The 27,934-nt window shown below is 39.8% G+C and overlaps 2 protein-coding genes across 3 annotated transcripts; both read left to right on the forward strand.

Moving 5' to 3' along the window:
• The first annotated feature begins 9,071 nt into the window (after positions 1–9,071).
• SEMG1 (semenogelin 1) lies at positions 9,072–12,527 on the forward strand. 2 transcript variants are annotated; one of them, NM_001110538.1, is given in 3 exon segments: positions 9,072–9,168; positions 9,413–11,489; positions 12,360–12,527. In NM_001110538.1, coding segments are annotated over 2 exon segments (2,109 nt in total). In that variant the 5' UTR covers positions 9,072–9,092; the 3' UTR covers positions 11,446–11,489; positions 12,360–12,527.
• Positions 12,528–24,220: 11,693 nt separating this feature from the next.
• SEMG2 (semenogelin 2) lies at positions 24,221–26,212 on the forward strand. Its single transcript, NM_001009138.1, is given in 2 exon segments — positions 24,221–24,296; positions 24,540–26,212. Coding segments are annotated over 2 exon segments (1,224 nt in total). The 3' UTR covers positions 25,688–26,212.
• Positions 26,213–27,934: the final 1,722 nt, after the last annotated feature.

The raw sequence follows: 27,934 nt of genomic DNA on the forward strand, positions 1-27,934 counted from the left end.
GGCTGAATTAATTTACATACCAACTAACCAAAGGGGAAAGAAGATATAAGCATTCTCTTTTCTCCACAGCCTACAGCATCTGTTGTTTTTTGACTCTGAAATTACAGCCATTCTGCAACAGTCCCCTCTGGAACATCAACCCAGTGGCCTGAGAACTGTTCCTGTCCCCCAGCACCCACAGGGGCTGCTGCTTTCTCTGAATTGGAAGACTCAGAGTGCAAACCTGCCTGACCCAGCCCCCACCTGGCTTTGTTCTGCCACCTGCCCTGGTAGCTTAACACAAAAAACAGAAACTCTTGGAAGCTCTATGGCCCCAACTATTGCCTGAGAAACCAGAGGGCAATCTAAAGCAAGCAAAAATCCCACTGCTACTACCATAGCTGGTGCTTTTTTGCAAGCACCACCTCCGGGCTGGAGGCCAACCAACACAGTCCATCATAGCATCTCCCGGTAGAATAACACTGCACCTAGGAAGGAGAAAATGGCTGAGGAATCTCAGCTATCACCACTGCCTGTACCCCTCTGACTAACCAGGAGGTACTGATTCTGTCCAAGTGACCAGTTCAGTGCTACTATAACCAGTGTTCAAGAAAACCAACACACTAAGGCTATCAATAACCAAGGAATCTAACAGAGTCTGCATCACTCCCCTGCTACCCCCATGACTGGTGCGGCTACCCACTGCTGGGAGACTTGAGGACAGGCCACATCACCAGATCTCTTGCAGACATTCCCCAGTACTGGCCTGGAGTGTGGCAACTTCACTGGGCAGCTAGATCCAGAGGAGCATTTGAGAATTCTCAGTGCCCTACTCTAAAAGAGTTTGCTGCTATAGTGGCATGACATTTTTAGGGGTGAGCTTGCAGGGTTATTTCTCAGGTCAGGGTTGTGTGCATGCAGTTGGTGGATCACCCAGTTGTGGTCTGGCTCACTGGCATTGGAACCAGGGTGCCATGATACCGACAGGGAACATGGGTATATGTTTGCTGGGGCAGCCTGAGGCATGCCTGCCAGGAGTGGCATATGTAGCTGTTTCTCAGTCTCAGGACATGGATGCACAGCTGCTCAGATAGCCTGAGGTCACGTCTGTCAGGAGCAGCCCACTGGGCTGTTTCTCAGGCCTAAGACATGGGTACAAGGCTACTTGGGTAGCCTAGTGGCATGTCTGCTGGAGAAGGGAACAGGGCTGCCTCTTTGGCCTTTGACACAGCTGCATGGCTGCTTGGCTAGTCTTTGGGCATTTCTGTGAGGGGTGACACAAGAAGTGGTTTTGTTGTCCCAAGGTCCAAGCATGGGGCTTCTTGTTAGGCCTTGGGGCATGCCCACCAAGGCAGACTGTGGAGTTCTTTCTCAGTGGTGAGACAAAGGCCCATAGCTGCTTGGCTGGCCTGGGCATGTCCACCAGGGGTGGCCATTGGCTGTTTCTCAAGTTTGGGACATGGACTCTTTGCTACTTGGACAGTCTGGGGTCATGCCCACTAAGGGTAGCTTGTGGGACTGTTTCTCAGGCCCTTATTTAAAAGATCGGGTCACTGGGCAAGCCCTGGATGTATCTGTGGAGGGCAAGGGTGCTGCAGGGCTGTTTCTCAGGTATTGAGGGAGGACCATATCAGCTGCTTGGAGCTCAGGGGCCCCTCCTGCTTAGTAGAGGGTATGTGGCAGTTTGGCTAGTTCAAGGACAGGCTTACTTGGTATGACTGGACAATTATTCCCCAGCTGAAATGCAGTGGCATGAGTTGGTTTCCCTGCTGTGCCAGAATAGAGTCACAGCCAATCCTGGGCTCGAACTCTGCACAGCTGGGGTTGTGGAGTTCAGCCACTATGTGGCCTTGGTGTAATGAAGATGGAGCCCAAATGCTGGAGAAGTGTGGTTGTCAGAAGTTCCAGAGGAGGCTACACTCCAGAAGGGGCTCTGTTGTCAAGATGGGACCGTGCTGCGGCAGCTTGGCCCAAGTGGGTGAGTGGGATGTGGGTAGTGCACACCTTGTGCCCCTAATGCAGGGCAATACAGCTGTGTGAATTCCCAGCAGCTCTCCAAACTGGGCTCAGGACTTTAAAGGACTGTGGGATTCTCCTCTTGTAAGGACAGTACATGTTTGCAGTCACAAGGTGACTGGTGGGGACCTTCTCCTTACATTTTCCCTGCAACAGGAAGACCCTCTTGGCTTCAGACAGATCTGATCCGAGTGGAGGGAGACAAGACTGCAAAAACCAGATGCCTCTGCACTGCCCTCCTGAACTTCTAATCACCACGGTTAATCTCCACTCCCCCACGCACTCCAGCACTCTCCCTTTGACACTCCAACCAAATCTTAGCTGTTTGTTACCTTGACCCTTTATTCTGGTGGGGATGAGCACCATGGGTCTCTAGTTATCCATCTTGCTGACTGCCAAATTTTCTATTTCTTCATAGTTAAATCTTGATAGCTTACAGGGGTCTAGGAATTTATCAGTTTCTTCTAGGTTATCTAATTGTTAGTATATAGTTGTTCATGAGTCTCTAACGATCTTTGCATTTCTGTGGTATCAGTTGTAATGTCTCCTTTTTCATCTCTGATTTTATTTAATTGAGTCTTCTTTTTTTTGTTTTACTTAGTCTAGCTAAAAGTTTGGTGATTCTGTTTGTCATTTCCAAAAACCAACTCTTTGTTTTATTGATCTTTTGTATTGTGTTTCTAGTCTCCATTTTTATTATTTCTACTATATCCGTATGATTTCTTTCCTTCTAGTATTATTACAATTAATTTTCTCTTTTCTTTTTCTTATTATTTGTGGTGCCACATTAGGTTGTTTATTTGAGATTTTTTTTCTTTTTTGTGTAGGCATTTATTGCTGTAACTTTCTGTCTTAGAACTATTTTTACTGTATCTCATAGCTTTTGATACATTGTGTTTCTACTTTAGCTTGTCTCGAAGAAATTTTTATTTCCTTTTTAATTTCTTCTTTGACCAGTTGGTTGTTCAGGAGCATGTAGTTTAATTTCCATGTATTTGTGTATTTTCCGAAGTTCCTTCTTTTATTAATTTCTAGTTTGATAGTAATGTGGTCAGAAAAGATACTTGATATGGTTTCAATCTTCATAAAAATGTTAAGACTTGTTTTGTGGCCTAACATATAATAATCTATTTTGGAGAATATTTCTTGTGCAGTTGAGAAGAACATGTGTTCTGGAGTTGTTTAATAAACTTTTCTGTATACGCCCTTAAAGTCTATTTAGTCTAGAGTGCAGCTTATATCTCATATGTCTTTGTAGATTTTCTGTCTGGGTGATCTGTCCATTGCTATTACAGGGTTTTGAAATCCTCTAATGATATAGTTTAGATATCCGTCCCCTCCAAATCTCATGTTAAAATGTGACCATCAGTGTTGGAAGTGCAGCCTAGTGTGAGGTGTTTGGGTTATAGGGCTAGATCCCTCATGAATGGCCTGGTGCTATCCCCGCAGTAATGAGTGAGTTTTCACTCTCTTAGTTCACATGAAGACTGCTTGTTTAAAAGACCCTGGCATCTTTCTTTCTCCCTCTCTCACCATGTGATACACTGGCTCCCATTCCCTTCCATCACGATTAAATACTTTCTGTGGCATCACCAGAAACTGAGCAGATGCTGGCACCAGGCATCTTAGCCTGCAGAACTTTGAGCCAAACAAACCTCTTTTCTGTATACATTCTCTAGTCTCAGGTATTGTTTTATAGTAATGCTAAATGCCCTAAAACACCTACTATTATTGTATGCAGTGATCTCTCTTCAGAATATTTGCTTTATATCTTTAGGTGCTTGGATTTGGGGTGCATACGTACTTACGATTTCTGTATTATCTTGCTGAATTGACCTCTTTAGCATTATATAATGATCTTCTTTATGTCTTTTTACATTTTTGACTTAAAGTCTATTTGATCTGATATAAGTGTTGCTACTCCTGCTCTCTTTTGGTTTCCACTTGTGTGGAATGTTTTTTCCATTCATTATCGTTCAGTCTATGTGTGTAATTACCAGTATGGTTGCCTCTTTTAGGAAGCCTATTGATGTATCTTATTTTTTTCCCATTCATCCACTCTAGGCATTTAATTAGTGAATTTATTTACCTTCAAGATAATTATTCATAGGTAAGGACTTACTACTGCCACTTTTTCATTGTTTTCTAGTTGCTTTGGTGATTCTTTCTTTCTTTCTTTCTTTCTTATTGCCTTCCACTATGATTAAGTTAGTTTCTCTAGTCGTATATTTTGATACTTATTTTTTATTTTTAGGGCGTCTATTAAAAATGTTGTCTTTGTGGCTAACGTGAGGCCTTTAAAAAAAATCCTGTAGCTATCACAAGTGATTTTAACCTGATAATAATTTGTTTGATTACAAAACATAAAACTACACCTTACCACCACTTCCCTCCCCGCATTTTGATATTTTCATGTCACAATTAACAGCTTTTATGTGCCATATACATTAACAATTTATTGTAGTTATTATTAGTTTCAAGTTTTATCTTCTAGCCTTCATACTAAAGATAGAAGTGATTTATACATCACCATTATAGTATCACAGTATTCTGAATTTTGACTGTGTAATTAATTTTATTAGTGAGTTCTACACTTGATTATTTTGTATTACTCATTAGCATCCTTTTCTTTCACCTTGAAGAACTCCTTTAGCATTTCTTGTAAAATAGGTCTGATGGTGACATACTTCCTCACCTTTGTATGTCTAGGAAAGTTTTCACTTCTCTGTCATTTCTGAAGAACAGTTTTGCTGAGTATAGTATGCTTGGATGGTTTTCTTTTTTTTCATTACTTTGATAATATTATTCCACTCTCCTCTGATCTTTAATGTTCCCTTTGAGAAATATGATTTGATTGCAGCACTATTCATACTAGCAAAAACATGGAACCGACTTAGGTGCCCATCAATGGTGGATTGGATAAAGAAAATATGGTGTATATACACCATGGAATACTACACAGTCATAAAAAATAAATAAAATCATGCATTTGCAGCAACATGGATGCAGTGGGAGGCCATTATCCTAAGTAGATTAATGCAGGAAGAGAAAACTATATACCACATGTTCTCAGTTATAGAGGGGAGCTAAATGTCAGATACTCATGAACATAAAGATGGAAATAATACACACTGAAGACTACTAGAGGAGAGAAGGAGGGAGGGAAGGGGACAAGGGTTGAAAAACTAAATGTTGGGTATTATACTCAGTATCAGAATGACAGGAAAATTCATACCCCGAGCTTCAGCATCATGCAATATACCCAGGTAACAAACTTGCACACTTGGCCCCTGAATGTAAAATAACAGTTGAAAAAGAAAAAAAAGGTCTGATGTGAAGTGTATTGGAACTGTTTTGCATTTTATTTGCTTCTTTTCTTTTGCTGCTTCAGTATCATTTATTTGTCTTTGATCTTTCACAGTTTAATTATTATATGTCTAGTCTTTTTTGAATTGAATGTGATTGGTGACTGTTGACCATCCTGCACTTTGACTACATATATATATATATAATACACACATACATATATATATAATATATATGTATATATGTATATGTATATATATGGGTGTATATATGTGTGTGTGTGTGTGTGTAGATATATATATATATACACATATATATGAACTCCTCAGATTTGGAAAGTTTTCTGTTATTACTTATTTAATAAGCTTTCTTTACTTTTCCATTTATCTTTCTCTAACTTCTCTTAAATGCCAGTAAATTGTCCCTTTGCTCACTTAATGCTATTCCATACATCTCATAAGTTTCCTTCATTCTATTCTTTTTTCTTTTTTCCTTTTCTGAGTATATATTGTCAAATAACCTGTATTCAAGCTCACAGATTATTCCTTCTGCTTGATCATTTCTGGTGTTAATGCACTCTATTGCACTTTTCACACTTTTCATTTTATTCATTGCATTCTTCAGCTCCTATATTAACATTAGATATTTTGTTATCATTTTTACCCTTTGTTACATCTCTCTTTCTGGTCACTTATTGTTTTCATCATTTCATTTAATTATTTATCTGTATTTTATTAAAGTTCTTTGAGCTTCCTTAGAACAGCCATTTTAAATTCTCTTTCAGGCAGGTCATACATCTCCATGTCTTTGGGGCCAATCAATGGTATCTTATTTTGTTCATTTGGTACCTTATTTTGTTAATTTGGTGTCATCAGTTTTCCCCGATTGTTCTTGATCCTTGTGATTGTGCATTGATGTCTGCACATTGAAGAAGTAGGTACTTATTGAATTGCAGGTAGGTACTTGAATGCAGATATTGAATTTAAGGTAGGTACTTACTCCAGTTTGGCTTTGTCTGAGAATGTCCCTCAACTCTGTCTGGAAATTCTAGGCAGATCATCTGTTCTGGGTTTGTAAGCCTGTGACTGTTTCAGTCATTGCAGCACAAGGAGATGTCATAAACCCAGGACCACCATGGCCAGTTCTGCACCAGGCTGTAACCCATGGCTGCAGAGGCTGGCACAATGATGGAATGCATTCCCAACTCCTCCTCACTGATACCTGCCTACGTATGTTGGTTATTCATAACCCAAGGCTGCTGTAGTTGGCTGCCAGTGGTACAGGTAAGAACGCAAGTCTATCTCACAGAAACTATGTGTTCCTCTCTGCTGCTGGGGCAGGTCTTGCTGCTTAGGCCACAGGTATTCAAGCAGGGTCACTATGGGTGTCCTCCCAGTGCTGAATTTTACTATTATAGACTAGTATTTTGTTCTGTGAAAAAGTCCAAGCCTTACTTCATTCCCTTCCTCCCAAAAGAAAGTAGCTCTCTCTGCACTGTGCTGCCTTTGATTGGGTTAGGGGTGATACAGGAAACAAAATTGTCTTTCGTGCCCTCTTCAATGTGTATTTTTAATTATTATACTATAATCAGGTTCTGTAATATCTCATCTGGCCTGTTTAGCTTTTGAGAAACTATTATCATATGTGGATAATTATTAAATTCAACGTTTTGGAGGGTATAATCTCTGGGGAGTCCTACTCTGCCAGGTTTTTCTGCCCATTCCCCAAAAATAACTATATTTGAATCTTTTCTAAGTTGTAAAGTGATTTCCCATAGAATTGAGCAAAATACATTTAAGTCCTCCTGTTTTCTTCTTTTCCTATGAGTATAAAACTTTCAGATTTTTGTGCCAATTTAGTGCATTTTAATATTTTTGCATTTTTTATTTGTCCAACAGGACAAATCATTTGATCACTTAATCTTTTCCCCCATCATAATTCCATATCTAAGATGTATGCATCACCATACCATTTTTATGCTTTCCAAATCACTGATTTCTGATTTCAACTTTATCAATACATTCCTTTATCATTTGGAAATGTTTTTTTCCACATTTCATTGAATTCAATTCTAATATGAATATAGTAATCACATGTTTTGCTTGGATTGCATTTTCCTGGTTTGTTTTTGCAAATATTGTGCCCTTTTGTTTTATCTGCATCTTTTGGACACTAGATGAGATGAAAGTTTTGTTCTTGATCCATAAGTAAGATTAATATTTCAGACTCTATTTTGTATCAGTAAGTTTGGAACAGAACAGTTTCTGGTATTTTCTTAAGGGAAGTGTGAGGAAGATTACAGTGGTTAGCAGACACAGTAATCAATTTTAGTTCAGAACAATATCACCTTACTCTGTTGGGGTTTCTGCAATAAGGAACTACTTACTGCCTTTGAGGCAAACAGATAAATTTGGTAAGATCTCAGAGTGGCTCATAGAGAAACCATGCAGCTCACATGATTTATGTTTGATAGCCTAGCACTTTTTTTCTGTGGTTGGCCTTTCTCTTTTCCCCTTCCATAGAGCATTGCCTACAGGAAGGTTAAGATTCTAAGACAGAATAATTGAAAATAAGTTTTCAAGCTATCCTTTCCCCAGCACTACCCTCCAAGGTGTTCTGAATGTACACAGGGACACTGTTGGGATGCTTTCTTCTTCTCCTGTGGTCTGCTGATAACGAAGTCTTTATGACTCAAAGTAAAGAAAGTTTCTTTAGACTTTTCAGGATGTCATCACAATTGGAAAAATCTGTGCTTCTACCAAAGGTGGGAATTTTAGCTTCATGTCCACTCACAATACATTATTCAATTCATTGATGGTGGCAAATATTTCTCACAGCCTGTTTGGGGATTCAGCTGTTTACTACTGAAGTAGAGACTTCTCTTAATTAAAAAGAAAATTCTGCTGTTTAGGTAGATTTCATGAAAAGAACCCAATCTAGAAACCAGCATTTTTACTTTTTTCCCAACAGTTGTTCCTATCACCATGAAAACATATTAAAATTCTTTCATCCTTTGAAAACACATCTGGAACTTACCTCACCCTCCAGATACAGCCTCAGCTCTCACTCCACCATGAATTCAGACTTCCTGAGAAGGTTGCAGCCGGTCTCCATCCTTCAACTGACAACCCAATACAATTGTATTCATCTCTCATTAAAGTTACTAGCAACAACTAAGAAAAACTTTGGATACATGTCAGTCTTTATTGTGTTGAACTTGACAGACATATTTGACATTGGTGTGCCCTATTTACTTGTTTAAAATTTCTTTCTTTGGATTCCATAATGTTTCATTATCTTCTATATCATTGGACTTCTACGATTGCTCATTCTTAGGTAAAATAGAACGTGTCTCAAGATCATTTTTAAAACAAAAGGAAGTATGGAGTTCTATCTAAAATAGAGTATTTAAATTGTTGCATCATGAAGGGAAACTCACATTTAGAATATAAAGGCATTCTCAGAAACCAATTGCTTTTGTAGCCCGAAGCCAGTCTCTTTCCTACTTTTGTCTATAATTCTGTAAAATTAAAGTGATCTGGCATGATGATCTAAAAGGACTGATAAAAATTTGCTGGGGCTGCCAGAAGAAAGAAAATGCCTTTGACATTATGTTGCTGGGGACATTGACTTTGTCCCACACTCAGCAGGGGTGAGGAAGTTGGCATTTACTGATAAGCTAAGAAAAGTCAGTGCCTTTTGTAATTTAAGCTCCACCCATGGCACACTTACTCAAGGAAGATATAAATTACAAGGTCCGCTCAGCTCTCAGACAAGGTTTTCCAAGCAAGATGAAGCCCAACATCATCTTTGTACTTTCCCTGCTCCTCATCTTGGAGAAGCAAGCAGCTGTGATGGGACAAAAAGGTGAGTGGAGAGGGTAAGCCTTGGGGAAAGCTGCTCAGACAGCTAATAATCTAAGATTATTTGGGGTGCAAACAGTAACCTGTTTAGGCACAGATTCTTCTCTTTGAAGAGAATTGATTTTCTCCACCCAAAGCTTCAGCTTTTCTAGAAATATCAATAATTTGTTGGGGGAAAAGTGGGGGGTAAGAGTTGTAAGGGAGCTTTGGAGATAATGAATTCATACATTCTTATTATCAATTACCAGGTGGATCAAAAGGCCGATTACCAAGTGAATCTTCCCAATTTCCACATGGACAAAAGGGCCAGCACTATTCTGGACAAAAAGGCAAGCAACAAACTGAATCCAAAGGCAGTTTTTCTATTCAATACACATATCATGTAGATGCCAATGATCATGACCAGACCCGAAAAAGTCAGCAATATGATTTGAATGCCCTACATAAGACGACAAAATCAGAACGACATCTAGGTGGAAGTCAACAACTGCTCCATAATAAACAAGAAGGCAGAGACCATGATAAATCAAAAGGTCATTTTCACAGGGTAGTTATACACCATAAAGGAGGCAAAGCTCATCGTTGGACACAAAATCCTTCTCAAGATCAGGGGAATAGCCCATCTGGAAAGGGAATATCCAGTCAATATTCAAACACAGAAGAAAGGCTGTGGGTTCATGGACTAAGTAAAGAACAAACTTCCGTCTCTGGTGCACAAAAAGGTAGAAAACAAGGCGGATCCCAAAGCAGTTATGTTCTCCAAACTGAAGAGCTAGTAGCTAACAAACAACAACGTGAGACTAAAAATTCTCATCAAAATAAAGGGCATTACCAAAATGTGGTTGAAGTGAGAGAGGAACATTCAAGTAAAGTACAAACCTCACTCTGTCCTGCGCACCAAGACAAACTCCAACATGGATCCAAAGACATTTTTTCTACCCAAGATGAGCTCCTAGTATATAACAAGAATCAGCACCAGACAAAAAATCTCAATCAAGATCAACAGCATGGCCGAAAGGCAAATAAAACATCATACCAATCTTCAAGTACAGAAGAAAGACGACTCCACTATGGAGAAAATGGTGTGCAGAAAGATGTATCCCAAAGCAGTATTTATAGCCAAACTGAAGAGAAAGCACATGGCAAGTCTCAAAAACAGATAACAACTCCCAGTCAAGAGCAAGAGCATAGCCAAAAGGCAAATAAAACATCATACCAATCTTCAAGTACAGAGGAAAGACGACTCCACTATGGAGAAAATGGTGTGCAGAAAGATGTATCCCAAAGCAGTATTTATAGCCAAACTGAAGAGAAAGCACATGGCAAGTCTCAAAAACAGATAACAATTCCCAGTCAAGAGCAAGAGCATAGCCAAAAGGCAAATAAAACATCATACCAATCTTCAAGTACAGAGGAAAGACGACTCCACTATGGAGAAAATGGTGTGCAGAAAGATGTATCCCAAAGCAGTATTTATAGCCAAACTGAAGAGAAAGCACATGGCAAGTCTCAAAAACAGATAACAACTCCCAGTCAAGAGCAAGAGCATAGCCAAAAGGCAAATAAAACATCATACCAATCTTCAAGTACAGAGGAAAGACGACTCCACTATGGAGAAAATGGTGTGCAGAAAGATGTATCCCAAAGCAGTATTTATAGCCAAACTGAAGAGAAAGCACATGGCAAGTCTCAAAAACAGATAACAATTCCCAGTCAAGAGCAAGAGCATAGCCAAAAGGCAAATAAAACATCATACCAATCTTCAAGTACAGAGGAAAGACGACTCCACTATGGAGAAAATGGTGTGCAGAAAGTTGTATCCCAAAGCAGTATTTATAGCCAAACTGAAGAGAAAGCATATGGCAAGTCTCAAAAACAGATAACAATTCCCAGTCAAGAGCAAGAGCATAGCCAAAAGGCAAATAAAACATCATACCAATCTTCAAGTACAGAGGAAAGACGACTCCACTATGGAGAAAATGGTGTGCAGAAAGATGTATCCCAAAGCAGTATTTATAGCCAAACTGAAAAGCTAGTAGCAGGCAAGTCTCAAATCCAGGCACCAAATCCTAAGCAAGAGCCATGGCATGGTGAAAATGCAAAAGGAGAGTCTGGCCAATCTACAAATAGAGAACAAGACCTACTCAGTCGTGAACAAAAAGGCAGACACCAACATGGATCTCATGGGGGATTGGATATTGTAATTATAGAGGAGGAAGATGACAGTGATCATCATTTGGCACAGCATCTTAGCAACGACCGAAACCCATTATTTACATAAACCTACCATTCAGTAACCATGTGAAAGGATGGACCAATATCAAGGTAATTTTTTTTTAGCAAATAGGGGAGATATCTCTCTCATTGTTTAGAATTGTTGGGGACTCTCCAGGACTTTTATGGGATTGATAACCATTGTTCGCACCAATAGAAGTGCTGTATAACAAGTGGTAGGAAGATGAGCCTCCCCATTCCCTGGTGAGGAGAGGGTCTGGTAGTGGCACAGAAGGATGTTTGGCCTATCATGAGGTCCTAGAATTCCTATCCTTAATTGAATATTCTTCAACAATATTTTTTTGTATATGCCTACCTGCTAAAGGTTTTTTTGAACATGTACTGACTACATATGCATATTTATAAGTTTATGGTATACTCTTGTCAGTTCTTATACTTTAGATTAGTAAACCTCAATTTCTTTCCTATATAGTATAAAGGATTACAGCCGTTAATGTTTTCTTTCTGCACACCAGTGAATGTTCTTGCATCCCTGTTAGGGTTCATCTATGCTCCTTCAGAGACCACAAGCCCAAAGACTATCAGTCCTCCCTCTCAGAATACAGGAAAGAGATATGTAGAAAGATCCTTGTTCATGTTGTGAAAGAGAAGATGGAAAGGGAGACACAAGAGATGGTGAGGGATCTCATGGGCCAATTGGGTGTTTACAACATCAGGAGAAGAAAACTGAAGCCCTGAGAGGGGTAATGGTGCTTCCCTGCCTCTTTGCAGTAAGTAACACTGCACTTGAAGAGAGGGCAAGCAGTAGAAACAGTGGCCCCAGCTGGCAACTAGTGGCCTGGTATCCTAGTAGTAGAGGGCTGGTACAGTTGGAGCTGAAGGGGACAGGGGGCCCAGCTACCATCCCCACCCTTCACTTTTTACTATACTCACATCACTGATTCTCTTCTTTCTCTCTAGGTGTCAGTTGACCTCAGTGAATTCTGTGATGTTTCTGAGATGCAGACTCCCGTGTAGTTTCAGATTCTTGGTCCATGGATGACACCACCTGCCCATGCTTCCTTGAATTAGGCTTTCTTAACCTGAAGCGCCTTCAAACTTCCAATAAAGAGATCATTTTCTGCTTCATCTGCTTTTGACTCCTGTTTTCTCTGGATTCCTAGTGGCTCAAGGGGTTGAGGGCATTTCTAATATAAGTGGTTTTGAAAGAAAATAAAGGGATATTTTTGAAGCACTAGGGAGAATAGTAATCAAAGCCACATTTCAAGATATATTGATAGAAACCAACACTAAAAATAGGGTGCTGTTAGTCTACCAGTCACATGTCTACCACCTGAGGCCAACACTAAAGGCTTTCATGACCCTGGTACTAATAAGACCCCAGGAACTAAAAATATCCCAGAAAGACAAGAGAAAATGTATTGCAACAGGCCCTGGGAAAGTCCCTGATCTGCTGGTGATCAATTCCACAGTAGCACATCCCTTCAATTAGCTTAAGAATGTCTTACTCCTACAGTATCCATTGAGATGCAATTACACCAAAGGTGATATGTTAAATCTGCACAACTTCAGTAACAGCAAGTGGGTTAAAATGTCACCTGTGGATGGAAAGACCAGAGGACCAGTCAAAGGAATCTTGAGGCAGGTGGTGTCTTCATAATGGAAATACTGCTGCCTATACTGCCTTTTCCCCCTCTATTTTAAAAAAGTTTCCAGAGAAAGCTAAACCTTCAGGAGAAGAGGCCAACATAGGGGAGTGAGAAAATCACAAGCCTAAGAATAAGAGATTTGGATTGTAGTTCCAATTCTGCCATAATAACCTGTATATCTTTACCTAAATCTGTTCTTCCCTGCAAGCTTAAGTCCCACATCTGCAACATGGAAAAGTTTGACACAGCAATCTTCTTAGTACATACTGACTCAAAATTGTAGACATTCAAAAGAAAGAAAGAAGAAAGAAAGAAAGAGAGAGAGAGAGAAAGAGAAGAAAGAAAGAAAGGAGAGAGAGAGAGACAGAAAGGAAAGGAAAGGAAAGAGGGAGGGAAGGAGGGAAGGAAGGAGGGAAGGAAGGAAGGAAGGAAGGAAAAAGAAAGAAAGGAGGTCAATAAGACCTTAAAGATGGTGTCTAATGCTGCAGTAAATTTGGTAGGGCCAGAATAGGTCAGATGGACATGAATGCTTCAGAATGACACAGGCCTACTCGGAGTAGAGATTGGTACTGTTGTCCACCCTCAAAACCATGGATCATATAGGCCCAGAGTTGGGTTAGCCTGGGCCCCACATACCAACAACCAAGGAGCCATAAGTTTATTAAGAGTCATGACGTCTTCCAGGAGAAGCAAATCATTCCCTAAGCTAGCCAACAGCTTGAAAGTCAGTAGGTCAGCTTCATCAAAAGAGCCAAAAGAGTAGGTGTAGTTATGTTTGTCCATCACCACAGCCAGGCAGCCGGTTATGTGTGTATTATGAAGTCGTAAAATCTACCAAGTATGTCATTGCTAAGAATTAGTATAGATCAGCCAATAAATATGTATGTGGTTGTGCTGTGGGCCCACAGGTACCCATCTCCACTTCTCACACACATGCAGCACATGCATACACAGCTGAATGGCCCCTGTGCTACAATAGCTTGGTGAGGAAGAAATTGTAGAGAATTAGCAATTGCTTACCATAAATTCTCCTTTTAGTTCTATTTCTTTGGCTGTATGACTCCAGCAAAGCATTTGTTGTTGTTTTCTTTGCCTCATAGGTACAATAAAAGTATTGTTTCCTGATGGAAGAAATAGAAAGAAAGAAAAAGAAAGACAGAAAGAAAGAAAGAAAAGAAAGGAAGAAAGAAAGAAAGGAAGGAAGGAAGGAAGGGGAAAAGGGAAAAAGAGTGAAAGAGAGAGAGAGAAGGAGAGAGGGAGAGAGAGTGGGAGGGAAGGGAGGAGGGGAGGAAGGGAGGGAGGGAAGGAAGGGGAGAGAGAAAGAAAGAGAGAAAGAGAGAAAGAAAGAAGCAAGCAAATAAAGAAGCAAGCAAAGAAAGAAAAAGAAAGAAAGAAAGAAAGAAAAGAAAGGAAGGAAGAAAGAAAGAGAGGAAGGGAGGGAGGGAAGGAAGGGGAGAGAGAAAGAAAGAGAGAAAGAGAGAAAGAAAGAAAGAAGCAAGCAAATAAAGAAGCAAGCAAAGAAAGAAAAAGAAAGAAAGAAAGAAAAGAAAGGAAGGAAGGAAGAAAGAGAGGAAGGGAGGGAGGGAAGGAAGAAACAAAGGAAGGAAGGAAGGAGAGAGAAGAAAGAAAGAAGGAAAGAAAGAAAGGAAGGAAGAAAGAAGAAAGAAAGAAGCAAGCAAAGAAAGAAGCAAGAAAAGAAAGAAGCAAGGAAAGAAAGAGAAAGAAAGAAAGGAAGAAAGAGAAGAAGGGAGGGAGGGAGGGAAGGAAGGAGGGAACAAAGGAAGGAAGGAGAGAGAAGAAAGAAAGAGAGAGAGAGAGAAAGAAAGAAAGAATGGAGGGAGGGAAGGAAGGAAGAAGAAAGAAAGAGAAAGAAAGAAAGAGGGAAAAAGGAAGAAAGAGAAAGAAAGAAAGGGAAATCTCCATCAGGTCTTAATGTCTTCATGTTGCCTGTAGGTGTGTGATTAGAGACTTTGTCATAGTGGCATGAGAACTCTGTCTCTCTTCACTGCTACCTTCCCAAGAGAATAGAGACCTTGTGCTCAGCCACCTGCTCTATTTTCCCAGCCCAGCAGTTAGAAAGGAGAGGTTATGATGGGCTTAGGAGCCTTAGCATCAGAGAAGCTAGAATTACCTGCTACAGTCTGCTGAACAGATTCTCTCCTCTATGTATGGACAGAAATACATTACACAGTTTCCCTGACATGTTGCTGATTGCATGGGAGAGGGAAACATAAATTGACATGCAAACAAGCAAAAGAGCCAGAGTCATAAATGCTGTGTGCTGTGGTACAATTAGCACGAACTTTGGTTCCCACCACTTGCATAGTCTTGGGCCACAGGATCTCTGATACTGACCTCCTGCCTCTTAATGAGGGGATATAATAACGATCTCATAAAGATGCTTAGATGTATTGAGTGAGATGATCACAGCCCAAGTGCTCAGGGAAAAGTGCCAGAATGACAACAAATTTGGAAATAATAATAATAAAACAATCTTTTATTATATGTTCTTTGAAATAGAGGTAAAATTCATACAAAGAAATGCACAGATCTTATATCTGTTTGAATGAGATTGACAAACACATACATGTGGTTGCACAACACCTAGATGAGCATATAGAACATTAATCTTGCCTTATGACCCTTTCAAATTCACTCCAAGCCCTTCAGGGGCAAATGTTATACTGACATAGAAACTAATAACTTGCTTGTTTTTAATCCTTACATAATGAAATCATATAATAACATTACCTTTTGTGTCCGACTGTTATTCAATGTTTGAGATTCATTGTCTTTGTATGTATCAGCAGTTATTTTATTGTTGAATAATATTACATTGTTTGAGTCTCCATATTTGTTCTTCCATTTATCTGCTGATAGATGAACATTTGGTGTTCCCAACTGAGCGATTGTGAATTAAGATATCACATAAATCCCTGTACAAGGCACAATAACATATATTTTTAATTATCCGTGGTAAATACCCAGGAGTGAAATTTTCTCCCAGTGTGTGGCTTGGGTTTTTTTTTTTTTCATTTTCTTAATGATGGTGTATTCAGAAGAGTAGAAGTTTTAAAGTGTGACAGAATCAAATATATCTATTTTCCCTTTTAAATTGAATATTATTGTGTCTAAGAACTTTGGCCTTCTCCAAGGCTGCAAAAATGTTCTGTTTGTGATATCTTTCCCTAGAAGCAGCATAAGTTTAGCATCTATGTTAAGGTTTATGGTTCAAATTGATTAATATGTGCATTCCATGCAAGGTACAGATCAAGGTTCCTTTCTTCCAAGATGCTCTTGTTTTTACTAATTATTAATAATGCTGCTATGGACATTCATGTGCAAATTTTTGTGTGAATACATTTTCAATTCTCTTTGGTATAATCATGGAAGTGGAATTTTTGGGTCACATGGCAACACTGTTTAACTCTTGAAGAAACTGACACACTGTTTTTACAATGACTCTACCATTTTATAGTCCCACCAGCAACAGGTTCTTAGATGTGGAGATTAATATTGTTAAGCAAAATCAAAATGTTTTTAGCCATTATATCTTCAAATACCCTCTGCCTCATTCTGTCTTCGGAAATTCCCATTATGCATATGTTTTTACACTAGATTATGCTCCATAGGTCTTTGAAGCTGTATTCATTTTTTTCATTCTTTTTTTTTTTTTTTTACTGTTTCTCAGAGTGTATAATCTCGATTGACCTATAATTATGTTGGGTTTTTCTTCTGTCCATTCCTACCTGCTGGTGAGCCCCTCTGGTGAATTTCTATTTCAGCAATTGTACTTTACAACTTCATCGCTTATCTTGAATTATTTCAATATTGTGAGACACGATTGTACTTTACAACTTCATCGCTTATCTTGAATTATTTCAATATTGTGAGACATGATTTTCATACTTTTCTTTAGTCTTTTTCTCCATGATTTCCTTTAGTTCTTGGAGTATACCAGCTGATGTCATGATACATGCTCATGGATGAGTAGAATCAATATTGTGAAAATGACCATACTGCCAAAAGCAATCTACAAATTCAAAGCAATCCCCATCAAAATGCCACCATCATTCTTCACAGATTTAGGAAAAGCAATTCTAAAATTCATATGGAACTAAAAAAGAGCCCACATAGCCAAAGCAAGACTAAGCAAAAAGAACAAATCTGGAGGCATCACACTACCTGATTTCAAACTATACTCTAAGGCCATAGTCACCAAAATAGCGTGGCACTGGTATAAAAATAGGCACATAGACCAATGGAACAGAATAGAGAACCCAGAAATAAACCCAAATACTTATAGCCAACAGATCTTTGGCAAAGCAAACAAAAACATAAAGTGGGGAAAAGGATTCCCTTTTCAACAAATGGTGCTGGGATAATTGGCTACCCACATGTGGGAGAATGAAACTGGATCCTCATCTCACACTTTACACAAAAATCAACTCAAGATAGATTAAAGACTTAAACCTAATACCTGAAACTATAAAAATTCTAGAAGATAACATTGGAAAAATCCTTCTAGACATTGGCTTAGGCAAGGATTTCATGACCAAAAGGCAAAAAGCAATTGCAATTAAAACAAAGATAAATAGCTGGGACCTAATTAAACTAAAGGGCTTTTGCACAGCAAAAGGAAGTCAGTAGAGTAAATGGACAACCCACAGAGTGGGAGAAAATCTTCACATTCTATACATCTGACAAAGGACTAATATCCAGAATTTACAACGAACTCAAACAAATCAGTAAGAAAAAACGATCAATCCCATCAAAAAGTGGGCTAAGGATATGAACAGACAATCCTTAAAAGAAGATATACAGGCTGGGCGCGGTGGCTCATGCCTGTAATCCCAGCACTTTGGGAGGCCGAGGGGGGGCGCATCACGAGGTCAGGAGATCGAGACCATCCTGACTAACACGGTGAAACCCCGTCTCTACTAAAAATACAAAAAATTAGCCGGGCGCTGTGGCAGGCGCCTGTAGTCCCAGCTGGTCGGGGGGCGGGGGGGAGTGCTGAGGCAGGAGAATGGCGTGAACCCGGGAGGCGGAGCTTGAAGTGAGCCGAGATCGCGCCACTGCACTCCAGCCTGGGTGAAAGACAAAGACTCCGTCTCAAAAAAAAAAAAAAAAAAAAAAAAAGATATACAAATGGCCAACAAACATACGAAAAAATGCTCAACATCACTAATGATCAGGGAAATGCAAATCAAAACCACAATGCAATACCACCTTACTCCTATAAGAATGGCCATATTCAAAGAATCGAAAAACCGTAGATGTTGCTGCGGATGCGGCAATCAGGGAACACTTCTACACTGCTGGTGGGAATGTAAACTAGTACAGCTGCTATGGAAAACGGTGTGGAGATTCCTTAAAGAACTAAAAGTAGAAGTACCGTATGATCCAGCAATCCCACTATTGGGTAACTACCCGGAGGAAAAGAAGTCATTATTCAAAAAAGATACTTGCACATGCATGTTTATAGCAGCACAATTCACAATAGCAAAATCCTGGAACCAATCCAAATGCCTATCAATCAATGAGTAGATAAAGAAACTCTGATATATATATATATATGAGTTATATATATATATGTTTTATATATATATATCAGTGTTTTATATATATATATATATATATATAATCTTTCTTTGTCTTTGACTTTCAGCAATGCAATTAAAATGTGCCTTGGAGAGAACCTGTTATATATATATATGTATATACATCTCTCTCTCACCATGATGCCCATATATGTATATATGGTGGAATACTACTCAGTCATAAAAAGGAATGAATTAACAGCATTTGCAACGACCTGGATGAGATTAGAGATGATTATTCCAAGTGAAGTAACTCAGGAATGGAAAGTTAAACATCATATGTTCTCACTGATATGTGGGAGCTAACCTATGAGGAGGCAAAGGAATAAGAATGATAAAGTGGACTTTGGGGACTTGGGGGGAAGAGTGGGAGGGGGGCGGGGGATAAAAGATAAAAGACAACAAATATGGTGCAGTGTATACTGCTTAGGTGATGGGTGCACCAGGTTCTTACAAATCTCCACTAAAGAACTTACTCATGTAACCAAATACCTTACTCATGTACCCCAATAACTTATAAAAAATTAAATTAAAAAAATAAAGGAACAGGGAAAACTACCTTCATTAGCAGACAATACATATGCAAAAAATTCCAAAGCATCAACTAAGAAACCATGAGACCTAATAAATGAAATCCCCAGTGTTGCTGAATACATGATTAAAAGATAACAATTGGTCATATTTCTATACATTGATGATGAAAAATTCAAAATTAAAATTCAGTAAACAATTCTGTTTAGAATGTCATAAAAAACAAAATGCTTAGAAATATAAATTACCCATGACATGTAAGTCTTATACACTAAAGGCTACAAAACACTTCCCCAAGAAAGTAAAGACCTAAATAAATGGATGTAGATCCTTTATTTGTGAAATGGAGGACTTAATATTGTTAAGATGGCACACTACCCAAAGTGATAATCAAATCACTGCAATTCTCTCTTTCTTTTTTTTTTTTTTTTTGAGATGGAGTCTCACTCTGTCGCCCAGGCTGGAGTGCAGTGGCACGATCTCAGCTCGCTGCAACCTCTGCCTCCCAGGCTCAAGCGATTCTCCTGTCTCAGCCTCCTGAGTAGCTGGGATTACAGGTGCACGCTGTCATACCTGGCTAATTTTTTGTATTTTACTAGAGACGGGGTTTCACCGTGTTGCCCAAGCTGGTCTTGAACTTCTGAGCTCAGGCAATCCACCTGTCTTGGCCTCCCAAAGTGCTAGGATTACAGCCACCATGCCCAGCCCGAATCAATGCAATTCTTATCAAAAATTTTATGGCTTTCTTGTAGAAATGGAAAAGTGGGTTCTAACGTCCATTTGGAATGTCAAGGGATCCCAAATAGCCATACAATCTTGACTAAGAGGAACACAGTTGGAAGACTCACACTTCACAAATACTATCTTATAACCCATTATTTAAACTGACAACAACTTAACACTGCTTCCGTAAACAAACAAGAGAAAGAAAACTAATAAAGACTCTATACTTTAACTTCATTCCCGCCACTTTTTAACTGATAATTGCTGTGCTTTCTCTCACCCCGTGCACAGAAATGCTCTGTGCCCCACACCTGCAACCGCGAGATGAAGGAGGGGTGGCATCAGTGATACAAGTGTTTTTCCTACCCCTTCAGCGCCTCTTTCAGTGATATAAAGTTAAAATCAGTTACTGTGAGTGCTCACCTGATTTTTTGGTTCTTATAAAGGTGATCTTTCTCTGCAGATACTTGTCAAATTGGTGACCTTGGTGGGGGCAGGGGGGATCATTGGAGCCTTCTATTCCACCATCTTGTTCTGCCACCCTCCTCTCTTAATTTTTATTCTCTCTGAACGATTTTATTTCTCCTTCATTTCTGAAGGATAGCTTTGCTGAGTGTAATGTTCTTAGCTGACAGTTTTCTCTTTTAGTAATTTGAATATATTATGCCATTCTTTCCTGGCCTGTAAGGTTTCTCCTGAGAAATTCTCTTAGTCAGATGGGGGTTACCTTATATGTGACTTGACATTTTTCTCTTGCTGCTTTTAAAAATCTTTCTTTGTCTTTGACTTTTAGCAATGCAATTAAAATGTGCCTTGGAGAGAACCCGTTTAGGTAGAATTTATTTAGGGTTCTTATAGCTTCCTGGACCTGGATTTCTATCTCTCTCCCAAGATGCAAGAAGTTTTCTGCTATTATTTTATGTGTCTGATGGAAAAGTTGCCTCTTCCAATTTTATGGAGTAGATTTCATAAGCGAAAACTTATTTTTATGAATGGGTCTTTAGGTGTTAGTTCATTTGGGTTTGTTGGTTTTTGCTGTAGGTGTATGTAGCAGTATTGTTTCCATAGAGTTTCTTCACCTATGATCCACACTTGTGGCACTTGAGAGTTTCTCAGCGCCCTAGTTGAGAGAGTGTGCTGCTACAGTGGCATGGCTTTGCCAGTGCTGTGGTTCCAGCGCTCATTCTCAGGTCAGGGGTATGTGCGTCCACGTGGTAGGTAATTCAATTAAGGTATGACTCAATGGTATTGGGGCCAGGGTGCTGTTATCCTGGCTGGAAGCATGGGCACATGTTTGTTCAGTCAGTGAGTGTGACTACAGGCTAGGGGTGGCCTGTGAAGCTGTTTCTTGGTTTCAGGACGTGGAAGTACAGCTGCTCAACTGGTCTGAAGACATGTCTGCCAGGGTCAGTCTACTGGGCTTTTTCTCAGGCCCAAGATGTGGGTGTAAGGCTGCTTGGATGGCCTACGAGAGGAAGGGAATGAGAGAGGAAAGAGGGCTTTTTCTCAGGCACTTGACACAGCTGCATGGCTGAGTGGCTAGGCTTTGAGCATTTCTGTAAGGGGTGGCCCAAGAAGATGTTCTGTAGGCCTAGGGTGCAGGCATGGAGCTTCTTGGTTGTCCTTCAGGTGTGACCACCAGAGGCAATCTGTGGGACTGTTTCTCAGACCTGGGACATGACCACATAGCTACTTGGCTGGCTTGGGTATGCCCACCAGGGGTGGCCCATGGGCTGTTTCTCAGGTTTGGGAAATGGGCTCTCGGCAGCTGGGCCAGCGTGGTGTCAAGCCCAGCAGGGGAGCCTGTGAGTCTGTTTCTCAAGCTCTTATTGGGAGTATAGGGCCACTGAGCAGGCCATGGATGTGTCTCTGGAGGGAGAGGGTGTTACAGGGCTATTTCTCAGGTACTCAGTGTGGACACATAGCCACTGTGCTGCCACAGGGGCATATAAGCTGTGTCAAGCTCAGTGGCCTGTCTCCTACTTGGTGAACTTTAAAATATTCTACTATTTTTTCCTTGTTTATTTTTTATCATTTGATATTTTCCCAATCATGATACCATATCTAAGATGTATGCAGCACTATACCATGTTTATGCTTTCCAAATTACCAATTTCGTCTTTCATCTTTATCAATAGATTTATTTTTAATTTTGAAATGCTTTTTTTTCAAATTTCATTAAATCCAATCATGATATGAGTATCATAATCACATGTTGTGCCTAGTTTGCATTTTCCTGCTTTGTTTTTGCAAATCTTGTACATCTTTGTTTTATCTGTATCTTTTGGACACTAGATTAGTTGGAAGTTTTGTTCTTGATCCATAAGTAAGATTAATATTTCAGACTCTTGTTTGTTCCGGTAATCTTGGAACAGAACAGTTCCTGGTATTTCCTTAAGGGAAGTATAAGGAAGATTATAGTGATTAGCAGGTACAGCAATAAATTTGTGTTCAGGAAAACTTTACTCTTTTATTTTGGGGTCCCTGCCATAAGGAAATACTTACTGCCCTTAGGGCAAACAGATAAAACTGGTAAGATCTCAGAATGGCTTATAGAGAAACCACATAGCTCACATGCTTCAAGTTTGATGGCATAAGTAGCATTTTTTCCTATGGTTGGCCTTTCCCCTCTCCCCTTCCATATAGCATTGCTTACTGGAAGGTTAGGATTTTAAGAGAGAATAATTGAAAATAAGTTTCCAAGCCTTCCTTTCTCCAGAACTACCCTCCACAGTGTTCTGAATGCATACAGGGTCACTGTTCAAATGTTGCTGCTTCTCCTGTTGTCTGCTCATAACAAGGACTTTTTCAGTCAAAGTAAAGAAACTGGCTGGGTGCAGTGGCTCATGCCTGTAATCCCAGCAGTTTGGGAGGCTGAGGCGGGCGGATCACAAGGTCAGGAGATCGAGACCATCCTGGCTAACACGGTGAAACCCCGTCTCTACTAAAAATACAAAAAATTAGCTGGGCGTGGTGGCGGGCACCTGTAGTCCCAGCTACTTGGGAGACTGAGGCAGGAGAACGGCATGAATCTGGGAGGCAGAGCTTGCAGTGAGCTGAGATGGTGCCACTGCACTCCAGCCTGGGTGACAGAGCGAGACTCTGTCTCAAAAAAAAACAACAACAGAAAACAAAAAAACAAAACAAACAAAAAACCTTCCTCGGATTTTTCAAGAAGTTTTCACAATTGCAACAAAACAAAACAAAACAACACAACACAACACAACAAAAGCAAAAAAACCCTATGCTTCCACCCAAGGTAAAAATTTTAGCTTTAGGTCCACTCTCAATACATTATTTAATGAATTGAAGTTGGCAAATATTTCTCACAGCCTGTTGGAGGGTTCAGCAGTTTATTACAGAAGTATGAAATGCTTTTATTTAAAAAATGTATTTTGGTAAATACATTTTTGTTTAGGTAAATATCATCAAATAATCCAATTTGGAAACCAACATTCTTACTTCTTTTTCCAACAGTTGTTCCTAGCATCATAAAAATATGTTAAATTTTTCTCATCCTTTCAAAAAATCTCTGGAGCTTACCTCACCCTCCAGATGCAGCCGCACCTCTCATTCCACCATGAAATCAGACTTCTTGAGATGGTTTCAGCTGGACTCCATCCTTCAACTGACAACCCAACACAACTGTATTCATCTCTCGTTAACATTACTAGCAGTGAGTAACATTAGAAAGTTTTTGACACGTTAGTCTTTATTGTGATGAACTTCACAGATACATTTGACATTGGTATGCCTCATTTATTTGTTGAAATTTTTTTCTTTGGCTTACATAAAGTTTCTTTCTCTTCTGTATCATTCTACGTCTATGACTGCTCCTTCTCAAGTAAAACAGAATGTGTCTCAGGATTACTTTAAACCAAGACAAAGGATAGAGTTATACCTAAAATTTAATATTTAAGTTATTGCATCAGAAAGGAAACTCGCATTTAGAATATGAAGGCATTGTCAGCCACCAATTACTTTTGTAACCTGAAGCTAGTCTCCTTTCTACTCCAGACTGAATTTCTTCTGTATAATGCAAGCGATCTGGCATGATGATATACAAAGACCGATAAAATTTTGCTGGGGATTCTGGAAGTAAAAAAAATTGCCTTTGACATTATGTCCCCATGCTAAGTCCCTGGGGACTTTGACATTATCCCCCACTGAGCAGGGGTGAGGAAGTTGGCATTTACTAATAAGCTATGAAAGGGCAGTGCCTTTTGACATTTCAGCTCCACCCATAGCACACCCACTCAAGGAACATATAAATGAAGAGATCCGCTCAGCTCTCAGACAAGATTTTTCAAGCAAGATGAAGTCCATCATCCTCTTTGTCCTTTCCCTGCTCCTTATCTTGGAGAAGCAAGCAGCTGTGATGGGACAAAAAGGTGAGTGGAGAGGGTAAGCCTTGGGGAAAGCGACTCAAAAAGAATGGCCTCTAAGGATATTCAGGGTGCAAACAGTAACCTGTTCAGGCACAGATTCTTCTCCTTGATGAGAAATGATTTTTCTCCACCCAACGCCGTAGGCTTTCAGAAATACCAGAAATTTGTTGGGAAAAGGTGGGAGGTAAGAGTTTCAAGAGAGCTTTGGAGATAATGAATGCATACATTTCTATTATCAATTACCAGATGGATCAAAAGGCCAATTACCAAGTGGATCTTCCCAATTTCCACATGGACAAAAGGGCCAGCACTACTTTGGACAAAAAGACCAACAACATACTAAATCCAAAGGCAGTTTTTCTATTCAACACACATATCATGTAGACATCAATGATCATGACCAGACCCGAAAAAGTCAACAATATGATTTGAATGCCCTACATAAGGTGACAAAATCAAAACAACACCTAGATGGAAGTCAACAACTGCTCAATTATAAACAAGAAGGCAGAGACCATGATAAATCAGAAGGTCATTTTCACATGATAGTTATACATCATAAAGGAGGCCAAGCTCATTGTGGGACACAAAATCCTTCTCAAGATCAGGGGAATAGCCCATCTGGAAAGGGATTATCCAGTCAATATTCAAACACAGAAAAAAGGCTATGGGTTCACGGACTAAGTAAAGAGCAAGCTTCAGCCTCTGGTGCACAAAAAGGTAGAACACAAGGTGGATCCCAAAGCAGTTATGTTCTCCAAACTGAAGAACTAGTAGTTAACAAACAACAACTTGAGACTAAAAATTCTCATCAAAATAAAGGGCATTACCAAAATGTGGTTGACGTGAGAGAGGAACATTCAGGTAAACTACAAACTTCACTCCATCCTGCACATCAAGACAGACTCCAACATGGACCCAAAGACATTTTTACTACCCAAGATGAGCTCCTAGTATATAACAAGAATCAACACCAGACAAAAAATCTCAATCAAGATCAAGAGCATGGCCAGAAGGCACATAAAATATCATACCAGTCTTCACGTACAGAAGAAAGACAACTTAACCATGGAGAAAAGAGTGTACAGAAAGATGTATCCAAAGGCAGCATTTCTATCCAAACTGAAGAGAAAATACATGGCAAGTCTCAAAACCAGGTAACAATTCATAGTCAAGATCAAGAGCATGGCCATAAGGAAAATAAAATGTCATACCAATCTTCAAGTACAGAAGAAAGACATCTCAACTGTGGAGAAAAGGGCATCCAGAAAGGTGTATCCAAAGGCAGTATTTCGATCCAAACTGAAGAGCAAATACATGGCAAGTCTCAAAACCAGGTAAGAATTCCTAGTCAAGCTCAAGAATATGGCCGTAAGGAAAATAAAATATCATAGCAATCTTCGAGTACAGAAGAAAGACATCTCAACAGTGGAGAAAAGGACGTACAGAAAGGTGTATCCAAAGGCAGTATTTCTATCCAAACTGAAGAGAAAATACATGGCAAGTCTCAAAACCAGGTAACAATTCCTAGTCAAGATCAAGAGCATGGCCGTAAGGAAAATAAAATGTCATACCAATCTTCAAGTACAGAAGAAAGACGACTCAACTATGGAGGAAAGAGCTCGCAGAAAGATGTATCCCAAAGCAGTATTTCTTTCCAAACTGAAAAGCTAGTAGAAGACAAGTCTCAAATCCAGACACCAAATCCTAATCAAGATCAATGGTCTGGCCAAAATGCAAAAGGAAAGTCTGGTCAATCTGCAGATAGCGAACAAGACCTACTCAGTCATGAACAAAAAGGCAGATACAAACAGGAATCCAGTGAGTCACGTAATATTGTAATTACTGAGCACGAGGTTGCCCAAGATGATCATTTGACACAACAATATAATGAAGACAGAAATCCAATATCTACATAGTCCTATTGCTTAGCAACCACTTGAAAAGCTGGACCAATAGCAAGGTAAGTTTGCTTTTCTTACCAAATAGGAGAGGTACCTGTCCCAAAGTTGGGGACTCTCCAGGAACATGGTAGGACGGATAACCATTGTTCACATCAATAGAAGTGCTATATTACAAGTGGTGGGAAGATGAACACCATTTCCTGGCGAGTAGAGGACCTGGTAGCGGCAGGGAAGGATGCTTGGACTATCACTGGGTCCTAGAATTCCTATTCTTAATTGAGTATTCTTCAATAATATTTTTATACATGCCTACCTGCTAAAGATTTTTTTGAACATGCACTGACTATATATGCATATTTATGAGTTTATGGTATACTCTTGTCAATTCTTATACTTTAGATTAGTAAACCTCAAATTCGTTCTCATATAGTATGAAATATTACAGCAGTTAATATTTTCTTTCTGCACGTACATAAATGTTCTTTCATCCCTGTTAGAGTTCATCTGTGCTCCTTCAGAGACCACAAGCCCAAAGACTAGCAGTCCACTCTCTCTGAATATAGGAAAGATATGAGTAGATAGAAGGATTCCTGTTCAGATTGTGAAAAAGGAAGTGGAAAGGGAGGTGCAGGAGATGCTGAGAGATCTCAGGTGCTAATTGCACACTTGCAATGTCAGGAGAGGAAATTTTTAATCTGGATTGGGGAAATGGTTCTTCCATGCCCCTTTGCAATAAGTAACACTGTACCTGAAGAGAGGGTAAGCAGCAGAAACAATGGTCCCAGCTTATAACTAGTGACCTGGTGTCCTAATGATCAGGGGGCTGGTGCAGTTGACGCTAAAGGGGACAGGGGTCCCAGCTCTCCCATCCTCACCCCCACTCTCCACTATCCTCACATATCTGGTTGTCTTTTTTCTCCCTAGGTGTCACCCGACCTCAGTGAAGTCTTTGATGTTTCTGAGCTGCAGACTCCCATGTGGTCCCAGATCCTTGGTCCATGGATGACATCACCTTCCCATGCTTCCTTGCATTAGGCTTTCTAAACCCGGAGCCCCTTCAAACTTCCAATAAAGGGATCATTTTCTGCTTTATCTGCTTTTGGCTCCAGTGATCTCTGAATTCCTAGTGGCTCAAGGGGCTGAGGGCATTTCTGATAAAAATGGTTTTGGAAGAAAAGAATGGGACATTTTTGAAGCATTAGGGAGAATAGCAATCAAAGCCACATTTCTAGATGTATTGATAGAAATCCAACACTAAAAACAAGATGCTATTACTCTGCCAGGCACACATCTACTTCCTGATGCCAACCCTAAAGTCTCTCGTGACCTCTGTACTAATAGGACCCCAGGATCTAACAGTCCCCCAGAAAGAACAGAGAAAATGTATTGCAGCAAGCCCTAGGAAAGTCCCTGATCTACTAGTGCCATGAGTATTCCCCAAGTCCACAGCAGCATATCTCTTCACTTAGCTTAAGAACTGTCCTACTCCTACAGCATACATTTAGATGCAATTACACCGAAGAGTGATATGTCAAGTCTCCACCACTTCAGCAAGAGTGAGTGGATTTAAAAATGTTATCTGTGGATGGAAAGACCAGACGACCAGGCCAGAGTCTTGGGGCAGGTGGTGTGTTAATAATAGAAATTCTACTCCTTTTATGCCCTTTCACCCTCTATTCTAAGGATGATTCCAGGGAAAGCCAAACATCCAGGAGAAGAAGCCAACATAGAGGAGTA

Source organism: Pan troglodytes, chromosome 21 (genome assembly GCF_028858775.2).
Source record: "Pan troglodytes isolate AG18354 chromosome 21, NHGRI_mPanTro3-v2.0_pri, whole genome shotgun sequence".
Lineage (NCBI taxonomy): Eukaryota > Metazoa > Chordata > Mammalia > Primates > Hominidae > Pan > Pan troglodytes.